The sequence below is a fragment of the Lygodium microphyllum genome, chromosome 6 (assembly GCF_053477565.2).
Source record: "Lygodium microphyllum isolate KBCC chromosome 6, Lygodium_microphyllum_v1.1.10, whole genome shotgun sequence".
Classification (NCBI taxonomy): domain Eukaryota; kingdom Viridiplantae; phylum Streptophyta; class Polypodiopsida; order Schizaeales; family Lygodiaceae; genus Lygodium; species Lygodium microphyllum.
The window spans coordinates 146,428,431-146,443,499 of record NC_141140.1 but is presented as its reverse complement, the minus strand read 5'-3'; the positions used below and the strand labels follow the sequence as shown (position 1 = coordinate 146,443,499).

At 42.4% G+C, this 15,069-nt stretch overlaps 2 protein-coding genes across 2 annotated transcripts in view; both read left to right on the top strand.

Moving 5' to 3' along the window:
• ARP8 (actin-related protein 8) overlaps positions 1-15,069 on the top strand; it is a 102,972-nt gene that overhangs the window by 84,350 nt on the left and 3,553 nt on the right. The window contains exons 8-11 of the mRNA XM_087680259.1: positions 799-941; positions 1,051-1,199; positions 1,299-1,429; positions 1,519-1,637. Of these exons, the coding sequence (XP_087536385.1) occupies positions 799-941; positions 1,051-1,199; positions 1,299-1,429; positions 1,519-1,637 (542 nt within the window). The remainder of the gene's footprint in view (positions 1-798; positions 942-1,050; positions 1,200-1,298; positions 1,430-1,518; positions 1,638-15,069) is intronic.
• LOC148035260 (uncharacterized) lies at positions 5,189-7,171 on the top strand. The gene is made up of 3 exons (XM_087680642.1): positions 5,189-5,405; positions 5,524-5,678; positions 6,757-7,171. The coding sequence occupies exons 2-3, from the start codon at positions 5,628-5,630 to the stop codon at positions 7,060-7,062; spliced, it is 357 nt and encodes a 118-aa protein (XP_087536768.1). The 5' UTR covers positions 5,189-5,405; positions 5,524-5,627; the 3' UTR covers positions 7,063-7,171.

Here is a 15,069-nt window from a genome sequence, read left to right as displayed (position 1 = left end):
AGCTAAATAGCATGGTCCGGCGCAACCTCATATGAAGATTCTCTTTCACTTTTTCAGATTTTGGGGTTGCTGACATATTTGGGGCTGCCTCAGGCATTGAGCATCATATTGTGAAGCTTAAGAGACTTCTCTAGTGGCAGCTCGATCTTATACAGCATGCTGATATCTTGGTAAGAGATGATTTAGTTCCTTCGCATCAAGCGGTCTCCTCAGTGGCCATGCCCTGATTTTGTGTAATTTTCTGTACTTTGTGTGATATAATATAACAACCCATTACGGAAAAAAAAGAGAGACAAGATTACGGAAAACTTATGCTATGGCAGGGCATGAATGAGATTTACTCAGTATAGATGAAGTATATTAACAGTTTAAGTGAGGTGTTCGTGTTCTGTGGATTGTAGCAAATGGCTGAAATTTTGTATCAAACCCCTTGCCCTATGCGGGATTATTACTAAAATGTTTTGCTTCTGTCCAAACAAAAAATTTTGAGTCTTTTATGTTCATATGCTCATCTGAAATATTAGCATATGAGTCTCTTGCCCAAGCATGTCTAATTGTTCATGTATTTTGCTTGTTGGAGAATAGACTACTCATGTGGACAGTGCTCATTCAGAACACTCTAACTTACGAGATTAAACTGGTATATTAATCAGGAAAAAAAAGTAGCAGACTAAAGTGTGTTGCTGTATTTGATCTATTCTTACTTTATTGGGTTGTTTTCCTAGGTTTCATAGCTAGTGAAGAAACAAAGTTATACCATGCTAACTAAATTCCTTGACTTGAATTCTGTTCTGGCAGTTCTGCATGGAAAAATTATGCGCAATGCAGGAGTTGAGGTCGTTGGTCAAGGGGCCTTAAATGTTACAGCTTTTTTATGTGAACTAATGCAGCTGAGTCACATTCCTTTTGATAACATTGGCACAGTCAAGGTTTTAAAAGAGGTCCATAGAACATGACTATCCTCTATTTTGTTTCTCCCTTTCTAGTTTCTGTGAGATTTTTTTGTCCATGTGCGCTAATTGAAGAAACACTTCTGTATTGTTTGCACAGAAGCTTTGTTATGTAGCTCTGGATTATGAAGTGGAACTGTCTAAAAATACAGAGGCCTGTTGCAGAGTGGAGAATGTGGGAGACTTCAGACTCAATCATGAGCGATTTAAGGCCTGTGAAATACTCTATCGACCATATTTAGGGGGATTGTATGTGCTTTCCTGCAACTTTCGTAAATCTAAATGAAATCACATTGTATTTAGTGTAGTTGAATGGTAGTCATTTTGCTGTATGTGCACACTTCCCAGGCAAACAATGAGCTTGCAGCAAGCAGTTTCACTATGTATCGAACACTGTGCTCAAATCACTACTGATAAAAGTACGTGGTACAGAACTATAGTACTGTGTGGTGGAACAGCTTGTTTACCTGGAATGGCAGGTAAGTTCTATTAGCATTATTCTCACATTTTTCCATGTGACTAAGCAACCTACAGAACTTTGAATCATATATTTCTCTCTGATGCACAGAAAGGTTGAAGAAGGAGGTGTGTAAATTGCTGTCGCATCGGCTTAGCGAACACTTGGTTGTTATTCCTCCACAGCATGGACCAGAATCAGTGTGGTTTGGTGCAAAATTGCTGGGCAATGTAAGGAAAAAGCTCTTTAAATTCAAGTTGGTCTAGTGTTTTATGTGAATGTGGTTTTTCGTAAATTTCTAACCTTTGGAGACTATGTATAGTGGACATATGCCCTGCTTCTATAATGGCATATATTGGAATATGCTACAAATACATGCTATTCCAAAAAATATATACTATTCGGGTGGTGGTTTTGTTGTTTGCCACAGATCAAGTGAAGGTGGCCCGAGTTCAGCTACTTGTACTCAAGATTGAGATGTCATTAGATGCAGGATAGAGAGTTGGAGTGGTGGTAGCTACTCAAAGGAGCATTTGAGTTACACATTTACTGATGAGGTAGAAAGTTTCATAGAAGAGGAGAGAAGTGATAGGCTATTGGGGATCCAGTTATGGATCAAAAAAATGTGGGCTGATGGCAGGTGGTATCCTGCATTGTGTGTGCGCGTGCGCGCACGTATGCACGTGTGATGTTGGTGATTTGTGTGTCTGATGTTGGTTTTTTGTGTGTGTGTGTGTTCATTCTGGGGTCTGAGATCCTGCTGCTGATCTTTCCATCATCACCGTGTGTGTTCATTCTGGGGTCTGAGATCCTGCTGCTGATCTTTCCATCATCACCTTGGCTTGCTTGCAATTGTCTCGGGTCTTTTGGTGCACCATGTGATCAGCTTCTTGTCTTTCATCTCTTTGCTGCTTCTTCGTCATCTACTTTCAGTGCAGCCTGCTGCAGCTTATCCTGGACTGGGCATATGCAGGCCTCTTTTAGCTTGTGAGCAGTCTGATCAGGACTGCTCCTGCCAGCATCAGCATCTTTGGCATGGCTGCAGTAGCATTCTTTCTGCCCTTTCTCCTCTGAGTCAACCCAATGCGGTGGTTCTCATTGTACACCAACCCGGTGCTTCTGTGCAGAGGTTTTTGGACAAAGAGAAAGTGACCGAATTTGCAGGTTTACAGCTTCTTTCTTTCGGTACCATGGTAGCCGAGTATCGGGTCTTTGAACATCTTGAAAACTATCTTGGAACCTCTAAAATACATATCACATGATGCTGATCCAAAAGGATCAGTGGGTCAGCAACATTCCCTTGAAGCTTGGTTTGTTTTTGATGCTGTGCATGAAGACTTTGTTGAGAGCAGGAAGCTGTGGACTGATCCTTTACCTACCTTTAGTCACAAAATTAAATTGCCTACAATTGTCTTGTCTCTGGAGAAGTATTCAGAAAGAGCTATTATTCTCTTTTTCCCAACCAAGTTGCCATCAGCACAAGATGTAGCTCAATGGGTTTAATCCATTGTGGGAGGCCTATTTGTCAAAGGCATGCATTTTGCTGCTCGTGGTTTGATGATGCTTTGCTGCCAAATCATGAACATAAGCAACTGATCTATATGATACACAATTGGTACATGTTCTTCCTCGGTCTCCAACAAAGGATTATCAATCCCTGATTAGACATTATTGTCATGTTTGGCTAGAGGTGGTGGACTTTCTTGAAAATATGCAAAGTGCATTTTCCAAGTATTGCTACATGTTTGGCAAAGATTATATGTTCACCTCATCCTACTGGAAATAATAGCTGTTTTTGCATTGTTTGGGATACAAATAAGTGTTAGATTTAGGATTGTATGAATACAAGTATACAGCTTGGAGAAGAAGAAACTTGAGAGAGCTCAACTCAAAGTATATTGAGAGGTATCAATAGAGAAGATTTACAGGACTAAGTATGCCTTAGGCATATATACAAGGCCAAGTGGGAAAAACCTCCTAAAGAGGGGAAAAAGTGCCCAATGGTCCTTACTGTGTTCAAACACGTCGCTACCAAAATATAGTAACAAATCCCCCCTACGAGTGATGCGGTGAATGAGAGCTAGCACTTGTGTATAGGGGAGTGCCATGCCTAGTGGACTAGATCAATCCACAAAGGGGAGTAAGCCCAAAGCTTTGCGGAAAACTTTGAATTTCTCACGAGGTGAATCCTTTGTGAAAACATTTGTAAGATTGTCCTATGTTGGCACATTGGTCAAGCTTCTCAATTTGCTTAGTGGATTCCATGCAACTGCCAATGCACTTTGACTGTTAGTAAAGATAGTGGTGGCAAAAGAGTATCCAACACCCAAATCAACCAAGAGGCGTCTAAGCCAAGCACACACAACAATAACCTTCAGGGTTTATGCATAGTTGCCTTTGTACGTGGTACGGACTGGTTCGTACGGTACGAACCGTATTGTATCGTACGGTATGTATCCGTACGAGATTTTGGGCCTGTTTCGGCACGTCGCCTACACCACCTGGATCCCGCGTCCCGTGTTTTCTGCGCCCCCGCTTTTACTCTGCCTGTATGCGTGGCACTTTTTGGGGGGTGGGAAGCCTTGGATACCTCACCCCACCCCCTTTTCCAGCCATTCACTCCCCTCCCCAGCCCTCTTTGGATTCCTTCTAGCTGGCAGCCCTCTCTTTGACCGTTGACCCCTCTTTGACTGTTTGAACTTTGACCCTTCTCTCATCTACAAAAGGTGCTCCTCTTCTCCATGCTTCCACATCAACTCAGCAAGCACTTGTGACTTATCATTCTCATCTTCCTCTCTTGGATCTCGTCGCTCGATTCTTGAATGGACGTGTGATTTGTGATTCTCGAATCTCACCTCCCCTCTTTCCCACACCCTATCGAAGCATTTGCCATTCTCAAATCTCATCTCCCATTCCCTCTATCCCGCACCCTATCAAAGCATTTGTCATTCTCATCTCCTATCCCCTCTCTCTCACTCTTGCTCTTTCAACTTTACCCCAACCCTTGGGCCTCTCAAGTCTCCCTCTCAACTTTCAAGACTCCAGACTCAAGCATCTCTCTCTCTCTCTCTCTCTCTCTCTCTCTCTCTCTCTCTCTCTCTCTCTCTTTATCTATCATTGGCACCATGACTCGTGAGAAGCACGAGGCCTTCAATTTGCATGCGATCCATGTGGAGAGGAACACAAAGAAGTCCAACTCCCACCATTGGACATGCAAGTATTACGGGAAGCGCTATACAAGTGGTGCAACTCGGCTTCTCCAACATCTTTCCAAGACGGGAGGCAAGTTGCTCCATGCAAGGAGATCCCTCAAAACATTGCAGAGGAGATTCTCGCCAAGATGAGAGGGGGATCCACAAGAGGAGGAGGAAGTGGCTTATTGGCACCAACTCCTATGCCTACTAACGAGGAAGCATCCAATGTGGGCGTATCTTCAACTGATGCGGGAGAGACCTCTATCATTGGTGGTGAGGGCTCCACATCTGCATCCGGCTCCGGTAAAAGACAAAGAGTGGAGACTCATGCGATGCTGGAGAGACAATCGTCTCTCTCTCAACCTCCCGGCCATGTGCGTGGATCGGTTGCCTTTCTTAGAAAAAGGCAACGACTTGCGTACATTGAAATTGCACGCACGGTGATTGAGTGCAATCTTGCATTCAATGTCCTAAAGCAAGAGCAATGGAAGAAGATGATAAAAGCCATTGCCAATGTGGGTCCATGTGAAGGATATCACATACAACGACATGAGGACGAGAAAGATTGATGAAGAGAATGAGAGGATTGATAGAGTCCTTCATCCTATTCGGGCCGCATGGATAAAATATGATTGCTCCATTCTCACCGACAGATAGAGTGATTGTAAGAAATGGGGTATCATCAACATACTCGTCTCATGTCCACTCGGCACTTACTTTTTGCGGGCCGTAGATACCGGCAAGAGGGGGAGAAAAACGACGGCCGCATTCATCTACCGCCACATTCGACAAGCTATCATTGAGGTATACATTGCAATTTGCATTTTAAATTTGTTTCGATTTCTTTCGTTATGATAATATCATGATTCATAATTGAAATTTGATTTATACATAACTTGTAATTTGTAAATTATGATTGTAGGTGGGCCCCTCAAATGTGGTACAAGTTGTTACCAACAATGCATCGAATTGTCGGCGTATGGACCGTTTGCTTGAGGCCAAGTTTCCTACGATTGTGTGGACTCCATGTGCAAGTCATCGTTTGGACTTACTCATGGAGGACATTGGAAAGCTCAAGTAAGTGAAGAGGGTGGTCCGCAAAGCTACATTAATTGTCACATTCTTCACGGTAAAGGTAAAGGTGCTTGTGATGTATCGTAAGCATAGCACACTGGAGTTGAAGAAGCCTTCTTCAACTCGCTTTGCTTACATGTGGTTATTGCTGGAGCGCCTTTATGAGGTGGGGTCCGCCTTGCATCAAACGGTGGTGTCCACTCTATGGAATGAGTGGGATGAGCATGAGACAGAGGAGGCCAAAGCCATGCAATGCTTGTGCCTTAATGAGTAGTTTTGGCAAAAAGTCTGCCGTTGTCATTGTCGTGACTCTCTTTTATAGAGTGTTACGTTTGAGTGATTGCGAGGGGTTCACCATGGGCTTTCTTGTTCACTTCTTTAGAGCGGCATTGGCGGAGGCACGTGCTTGTACAGTGATCAGAGAGACACAGCGTGCACATGTTTTAGAGATAGCAGAGAGGAGATAGGCATGGATGCATAAGCCCATCCATGGTTTTGCCGCATTGGTACATCCGGGCTACAAGTCACCGGCGGTCATGGATGATAGAGAGTTGCGTTTAGACCAGCTTGCTTATTTAACTCGTGTGGTCCTTGTGGATGACCACAATGCAGTGCTAGAGGAGCTAGGATGCTATGCAGATCAGAGAGGGCATGTGGCTTTTGTTTCTCCCACTTGTTGGAGGAGAGAGTCACTTGTGAAGCCTTTATCTTGGTAGTAAAACTTTGGATACGTACTAGAGACCCTTCGACCCTTAGCCATGAGGGTCCTTGCCTAAGATTGCTCTTCGGATGCATGTGAGAGAAACTAGAGTGTCTATTCTCTCATTCACACAAAGATTTGTAATCGGCTTAGCACACAGTTAGAGCGGCTAGTCTATTGCCGCACTAACTTACGCATGATGAGGGCTATGATAAGCATAGGTAGTCCAAAGCGAGTAAAGTTTAAACACTTAACCATAACATTTAAAATTTGTTGTTTTAACTTTTAAACTTTGAACTTTGGAGTTTAAACTTTATTCTTTACAATTTAGACTTTAGCATTTACAGTGATCAATCTTACATACATCACTGCATTGTGTAGGTGAATGTTGATACATTTAAGTTGACGGGCGACACTCTTCCGAGTATACATAAGGAGGTGGACGAGAAGGAGGAGATGATTTTTGTAGAGTTCTATAGAGAGCTTATAGCAGCAGATATTCCTGACACTCGCAATCAGTGTACTCTTGGGCGAGGAGTTCGAGTAGGTGGTAGCAGGGGCATGGTCATTCGATGCCCTCCATCATCGAGGAGGGGTGGTTCGAGTGGCTTGCAGACATATGTAAGGCGGGGCTCTAGTAGCTCACATCCTATGCCTCATGATGACATCCCCCCCTTGCCTACATAGGCGCCACCTAGGGAGCCATCATTTGATAATGATGGTAACCTCATCAGTGAGGATGAGTATGAGTGTGTCTCATCATCGGATGCCGAGGAGTCATCTTTAAACTCTCTTGATGAGCACTTGGATGGTTCTGATGATGATGATGATGATGATGATAGTAATGCCTCATCATAGATTTATATTGCATAGGTCTCTCTTTTTTTTATGTATCAGATATACTAGACTGTAGACTGTAGTTGCATCGCATGTTTTGCGTAGCCCATGCGACCGCAATGGTCACCCTCATGTATTCATCTTATTTTGTAATGAAATGGCTAGTTCCACTTTAAACATGTATTCTATGATCTATCATTTAATGTTTTATGATTTTTGTTATTTAAAAAATCATCTAAATTTTTTTTCGTACTAATATCGTACCGTACCTTATAAAATCATAAGGTACCAATTAGTACCATATTTTATCGTACCGTATCGTACCGTACCTTTCGTACTTGACAACTATGGGTATGTGGTTAAGGGGAAAGAGGACATGGTATGCAAGCTAAACAAAGCTCTTTATGGTCTCAAACATGCTCCTTTGCATGGTACTCTAAAATTGATGCATATTTGGCCAACAAAGGTTCAAAAGCAGTCCAGCATGTAATGCTTATGTTAGCTCAACAAATTGGTCTCAAACCAACAAAGGTGATATTACAAAGAAAGCATTTGCGACTCAAAGGAGCACTAAAAGTCAAATGCTACTTAGAAATCGCCTTCTAAAAGGAGAGCTTTGTTGGATGCTAAAAAGTTTTTTTTTTCAGAGGAAGTGAATATTTGCCAGGGACTAATTTTATTGCACAAACAGAATCATCTTACTTTTCTTTTTTTTTTGCCTTTTTCAAAGTAAAGTTGAAAGTAAAAAAGCCATGTGAGAAATTGCTAATTGTTGGGTTTGACTCACGCCTATGCTCACAGAGAAGTGCCAGTGATCTTTAGTAGGACACTTGGGCACTTTTTACTCTCGGTACGAGAGGTTTTTTCCCCAAAATTTATTCCTTTTATTTCATGTGCCTATGTTACACAGTTTTAGGCACTTATCGTGTTTCACACACTTCAGATGTGAATACCCTCGTACAACCCTAAGGTTTAAGGGTTGTACTTTGTACTTGCAACTTACACTTCAGATCATTGTATTGGGTATCATGCCCTCACACTCTACACTGTCTGCTCCACTCTCAGCTGAACTTCAATCTCTTCCTGCTCTCACATTTGGTATTAGAGCTGAGTTCAGCTCAGTCTTCTCTCTCTCTCTGCAACCAGCAGCATTAGGTCTGACTGGTCAACTGCTCCTTCAGACTGTAAATGCCACCAGCAGCACCTTTGGTTCAACCGCCATCACCAGGTGGACCTAATTTGAAGCACTAGGCTAGGTCACCAGCTGCCAGCGGTACCACCAAGCAAGTCCGCTGCCTTTTACGCCTGCGCCTCTAGTTCCAGCACTACCCCAGACGCTGCCCCCTACTCTAGACGGGGCACTTGCTCCACGTCGCTTGTCTGGCCCCGCCTGAGCAGCGCCGCCCCTTGCGCCTAGACCACCAGCTGTTGCCGCCCTGCAGATGCCAGCTCTGTCTACTGCAACTTCCGCACGCCTCTAGCTGTAGCAAGGCTCCACCAGGCTTGAGATAGCTTGCATTTGAGGTAAAGAACGCATTTACCCGTTTTTTTTAATTTAAAAATTTGAGATACAACAATGAAATTTTGGCCAAGGAGTGTATGTGCAAAGATTACTTGGGAAGTGGGTCAGAAAATTTGGAGCTTTTGGGTATTGAGCAAACATTGGCACATGTAGTAAAGGTTCAATTTGAAATAGACCAATTTTGGGCATTTTGGGACAAAAAATTTTGGGCTTTTGCATCTCCAATGCTGCTGAGCATTTATTGCACCTTGGACAGCATGCATTTCAAACAGTTCTGACAAAGTGTGCTTCAATTTGCTAATTACAACAAAGTACTTGCTATAATTTCTAAAAATTCTGAGATTTCCAGGTTGGTCCTTGAGACATTGCTCTTTTGCTCTCTAATCAGCATTGTTTATCATGGAAAATCGGGGAGGTGATGTATTTACTTATGTATCCAAGGAGGATAGGTTGGATGGAACAACTATTCACTCTGGTCTTTCATGATGAAGAATGTGCTGATTGCGAAGAATCTTTGGGATTATGTTAGCAGTGAAGAAGTTAGGCCGGTAGTTGTGGCTCCTACTACTACTCCAGGAGGATGTGGACAACGGGCCCGCCACTCAGCCTATTCAGCCTGCTCCAGCTTAGCCACTTCCCCAGAGATCAGCAGCACAGAAGGCATGGGATACATAAGATGCACAGGCTTTGTCGTTAATTGCATTGGCAGTTTAGTGGTCTATTATCCCTCACATTCGGTCTACAACTTCTTCAGGAGAAGTTTGGTTGACCTTAGAGCAGATGTTTGCTAGAAAGAACGAGACGCGCATCTCTTTCTTGAAGAAAGAGCTTGAGGCAGTGAAGATGGATGAGAGTGATTCTATACAGGATCATCTAAATAAAATTCAGGACTTGCGTGAGCAGCTTATGAATGTAGATGAGTATTACTCAAATGCATAAATGATATCTACTACCTTGAATTCATTGTTGCCCTCGTACTTAGCCTTTCATACAACCTTGAACCTCACTATGAGGATTGCCCCATAGCCACTTACTTTCCTTCAGCTAGTCAGTTTGCTCTTAGAGGAAAAGTAAACACGAAAGAACAATGATGTGGATGTTATAGCCTCTAAGCAGGCTTTTATGGCATGGTAGAAGGGCAAAGGGAAGCGAAGCAAAGGATGCTTCACAGAGCTCTAGGACTTCAGGCACTTCATAGATCAATAAGAAGCAAGGGGGCATGCAAGCCAAGAAGGAAAAATGCCACTATTGCAAAAAGCCAGGCCACTACATCATTGAGTGTAGAAAGCACATAGTCAAGGAGGAGTCAGGGACGCTTAGTTTTGATGCACCTTCCACTGCTACTGAGTCAGTGTCCTTTGTTGCACACAAGGACTATTGTTTTTACACATACAGTTATGACTCTTCTTGGGTTGATAGAGCATTTAGCTCTACTAAGGATGCAGGCACATGGTTTTTTGATAGTTGTGCTTCTAGGCACATCACATCTCGCAAAGATTGGTTTGCTTCTATTATTGCAACCCCGGTTCACAAGCGTATACAGTGTACCAACAATCCATCATACCCTATTAGAGATATTGGGAAGATTGTGATGGCTCTATTCTCCGGTTGCAAGATGCCTTGTTTGTGCTAGGTATAAAGAAGAATTTGTTACCTACTTCTGCGGTTTGCAAGTAACCTTTGATGATGACACATGCATGGTGAGAGATAAGAAACACACAACTTTGGTTTTGACTGGCACTCTATGTTATGGGTTATATGAGTTGGATGCTTTTTCAGTCAATCGATCGGTCTATTTAGTATCCACTCTTACTCTTGCTATATCACAAGCAAAGTTATGGCATGCTCGCATGGGGCATGTAAACTATGGTAGCTTGATGCTTTTGCAGTGTACACATATGCTTGATGGTTTACCTCTCTTGGAGAGACCTCCTAAGCACTTATGCAAGGGATGTATATTGCGGAAAATGCATCGTTTTTGGTTCCCTTGTGATATTTCTTTTAGAGCCATTGCCAGGTTACAGATTGTGTACTCGGATGTATGTGGCTCTATGCAAACAAAGTCATTGGGTGGCTGTTACTACTTTGTCACTTTTATTGATGACTTTACTCGTTTCTAGTGGGTCTACTCTTTGGTGAAAAAGTCAAAAGTGTATGATGCATTTTTGGCTTTTGTAGTACTTGTTGAAAATCAATCTGGCTACAAGGTGAAGACTCTCTGTTCGGACCGAGGGGGGGATACATGTCCTCTATGTTGAATTCTTTTTTGAAGCAAAAGGGCATTGTTCATTAGTATACTACTACTTATACTCCGCAATAGAATGGGGTTGCAGAGAGAAAGAATCAGTCACTCATGGAGCTGGCCAGATATATGCTAAAAGCAAAGAGCTTGGCACACAGTTTTTGGATGGAAGCAATTGTGTGCTTGCTAGGTCTTGAATAGATGCCCCACCAAGGCATTAAAGAATATCACGCCTTTTGAGGCTTAGAACAACCGGAAACCTTCTGTTGGGCATTTTCGTACTTTTGGGTATCTTGCATATGCACACATTCCCAAGGTACTCGGAAAGAAGTTGGATAACAAGGCTTTCAAATGCATTTTTGTGGGGTACAATAGTGAGACCAAAGGATATAGATTATATGATCCTATCTCTAAAAAAGTATTTGTCAGTAGGGATGTGGCTTTCAATGAAAAATCAGAATTATCCCTTGTTGGTTTTGACAAATATCAGGCTGCCAATGATGTATTTGAAGGGCTGGTGCCCATTTCTTTCGGTGATACAACTGGAGCTTCAACAAGTGAACTTAATGTTCAGCCAGCTGCTCCATTGGGTAATGCAGAAAATCAACCCATGGCTGATCTGAATATTCAGCAAGGTGCTGAATCTAAATTTCAGCGAGAGCTTGTACATAGTCAAGAGGCTAGACAAATGCTTAGCTGGTATTTGCAGACTATGAAAGATAGTCATTTGGATGCTCCTATTACTGGTCATACTAAAAGGCCAGCTCGTATGCATGATGGTGCACATACCATGGAGTTTGTTATGGGGGCAGATACATTTGATGACGAGGAGCCTGAATGTTTTGAGGATGCACAACATTGTGTGCATCGGATGGCAGCAATGCAAGTTGAGTTTGATTTCATCATAAAGAATCAAACACTGGATTTAGTGTCTTTGCCTATTGGGAAGAAAGCCACTGGAACAAAATGGGTCTATAAGTCGAAAAGAAATGCTGATGGATCCATTAACAAATATAAAGCCAAGCTTGTGGCCAAGGGCTACGCACAAAAGAAAGGCATTGACTATGAGGAGACATTTGCTTCTACCTTCCGCATGACTACCATTAGGTCTGTGGTTTCTTTGGCTACCCATTATGGATGTATTGTGCATTAGCTTGATATAAAGACTACATTTTTACATGGGGCAAGGGGGGACCATTGCACTTACATGCTTACAGTGATTCTGATTGGGCTAGTGATTATGATTCTCATCACTCCACTAGTGGTAATTGTTTCTTTCTTGGCTCATCTTGCATCTCTTGGATTAGCAAGAAACAATCCAGTATTGCCACATCATCATGTGAAGCTGAATGCAAGGTAGATTTCACTTCCAGCGTATGGCTTAGATGCTTGTTAGCTAATTTGGATGTATATGTCACGGAACCTACTCCTTTGTTCACTGACAGTCAGAGTGCCATTGCAGCAACACGAAACACATTGAGATCCATTATCACTTTATTAGAGAGAGCTACATGCAGGTGATATCAGCCTTGTCTACTATCCTACCACCAATAATGTGGCAGACATCTTCACCAAAGCTCTTCCTCGTGACAAATTTGAAGCATTTCACAATGCTTTAAATTTGATCTCCTTTGGTGAATGGCCCTTGTATCTTGATTACTCTTCACTCCGGGGGGGTTTGTTGGGTTTGACTCACGCCTACACTCACAGAGGAGTGTCGGTGATCTTCAATAGGACACTGGGGCACTTTTTACTCTCTGTACGAGAGGTTTTTTCCCCCAAGTTTATTCATTTTATTTTATGTGCCTATGTTACACAGTTTTAGGCACTTATCGTGTTTCATACACTTCGGGTTTGAACACCCTCTTACAACCCTAAGGTTTAAGGGTTGTACTTTGTACTTGCACTTTATACTTCAAATCATTGTATTGAGTGTCGTGCTCTCACACTCTACACTGTCTTCTCCACTCTCAACTGAGCTTTGATCTCTTCTTGCTTTCACACTAATCTAGTGAGCTGTAATTCTAGAGCTTGTGTGGTGCTAAATGAAAGAAGGTACCAGAGTTGCATGTCCACATGAAAGCCTCTCTTTTTGTTATCCACTTGAAGTTAGCTTATAGTCTCCCCCATCTCCCATGGAGAGTATGAATAATCTCTATCCAGATCCTAGAGAGAGTTGCTACAATTGAATTGTCCTAAAAGTCAATCATGTAATTGCACCTCGAAGTCCATATGAACCAAGCAATGATGCTGGCAATCAACTCCCATCTATGACAATGTCCCCAAGTCCTCTACCTTTGTGAGTAATTCAAAGTCAAGATCCTACTTAAATACTAATCAACAATGAGACATGAGTGGCCTGTGTGAAATCCCTCATTACCACATATTGGGCCTCTATCTCTTTCCTTGACCCAAGCTATTGTCCCTCAAGTTACTACCATAATCTCAGTTGTGCCATGAAAGACTATCCTAGAGGCTCTCCTCCACATCTACTTGGCCCTCAAACAATCTCTTAGATAATGTCTCCAAGTCTCATCTGCCTCTCCATATCACCATAGGCTACAAGAACCTTCCTATAACTAAGCCAGGCGCCAAATGCTAGACTCCTATAGATTATAAGCCACATGAAGAGAGAGATCTCCTAGGTTTGAAGCTATCATCTCATCTCCTCTAGAAATCTATCAAAAAAGGTACATAGATGTCTTGTGTATGCCAATGCTAAGTGGTTGTTGGCTATGCTTTGATCTTACTCATTTGAATCCTCCTCCCTAACCTAGTGTTGCATCCAAAAGTGGCTACATTATAAAAGTTATCGAGGATAGGGTCTCTCTAAATCTAATGTCCTATGTCCAATTGTAATCTTTATAGGGGTCATCTTTCGTATGTGCGATGTCTCCATCCTTACATCAACAAGTAGTTTTTTCTAGGTCTATGTATCATCCTCTATCACAATGTTCCATTGCTTTGATCTCCGATTCACATAACCTATAAACTCTGACTAATTCATGTCCTCTCTAAAGAGCTAGCCATTATTCTCCATGGAGAGAGTGAACACCTTTCATGTGCTAGTTGCAATCACCCCTAGTAGAACGTTCTCTCTCAGAAGAGACTGATCTAGATCTAAGAAGCGCATGTATCTCTTCTCCGCTCACAAGGAACTCCCTCCATTATTGTCTCTACCATAACTCTAGCACCTCCAAGGCCTTGCAGCCTATATCACTCGTCCACTTAAAAAGGCACCCTACGTGGAGAATGTCCCTCAAGAAAGATGGGTCTTGGTCCTCAAGTAGTTAACCAAATCCCTTGGTTCCACACACATCACCACCATGTTCTCCTTCCAAGAACATAGGACTAAGTTGAACCTAGGAGTTCTAGTTCTACTTTGCAAGGGAAGTGTGGGATTGTCACCCTAGCAATAATCTAGTGCCCATCTAATGAGGGTCACTTTGCAACCAATCAAAGATGAGAGGAGCTAACCTTGCACTAGTTCATAGAGAGTGGAAGTCTTTTAATGCTTCCATGGTCTCAAGAACTAGTACTCTATCACAATGTTACTTTGAAACAATGTTAGCTTGGGTTCTATCCTACTTGAAGCAGTCACACTCTAGCAGCCCTTCTAAAACTCCTTTGATTGAAAAGTTACGTGACTTATCAAGTCCACTCATCCATAGAGCCAATCATCGGGATTGGACTCCCCCATTTTCCATGCACTCATCCAATATTTTCTTCCATTTTCTAAGCAAATTATACTATTACATTGTGAGGCAGACACAAACAACTTTCTTTTATATATTGTTGCGCAAGGTTCCTTGCTAAACCCTCTAGGCACGTAACAAACAATTTGGAAAATAATATATCAATTCAAAGTCTTTACAAAATCTCACTCTTGCAAGAGCGGGCAAAGCCGTCCCAACTAAGATGGGACCTTCTTACCCCACAAGGTGAGGCCATATATGATTGCACTCTTTTCAACAATTGCAGGGAATTCATGAGCTCACATGTGCTCACATTCCTGCTAAGCTCCCTTGCACCTCAAGAGGCATGCTGTATTATAGAGGCACTATCACTTCATCCTTTGCTCTACAAGGTACTT

Coding starts and splice junctions, on each gene's coding strand:
- LOC148035260 (XM_087680642.1), top strand. CDS start 5,628: ATGTGCAAGTCATCGTTTGGACTTACTCATGGAGGACATTGGAAAGCT. Junction 5,679..6,756: donor GAGGACATTGGAAAGCTCAA/GTAAGTGAAGAG, acceptor TGCATTGTGTAG/GTGAATGTTGATACATTTAA.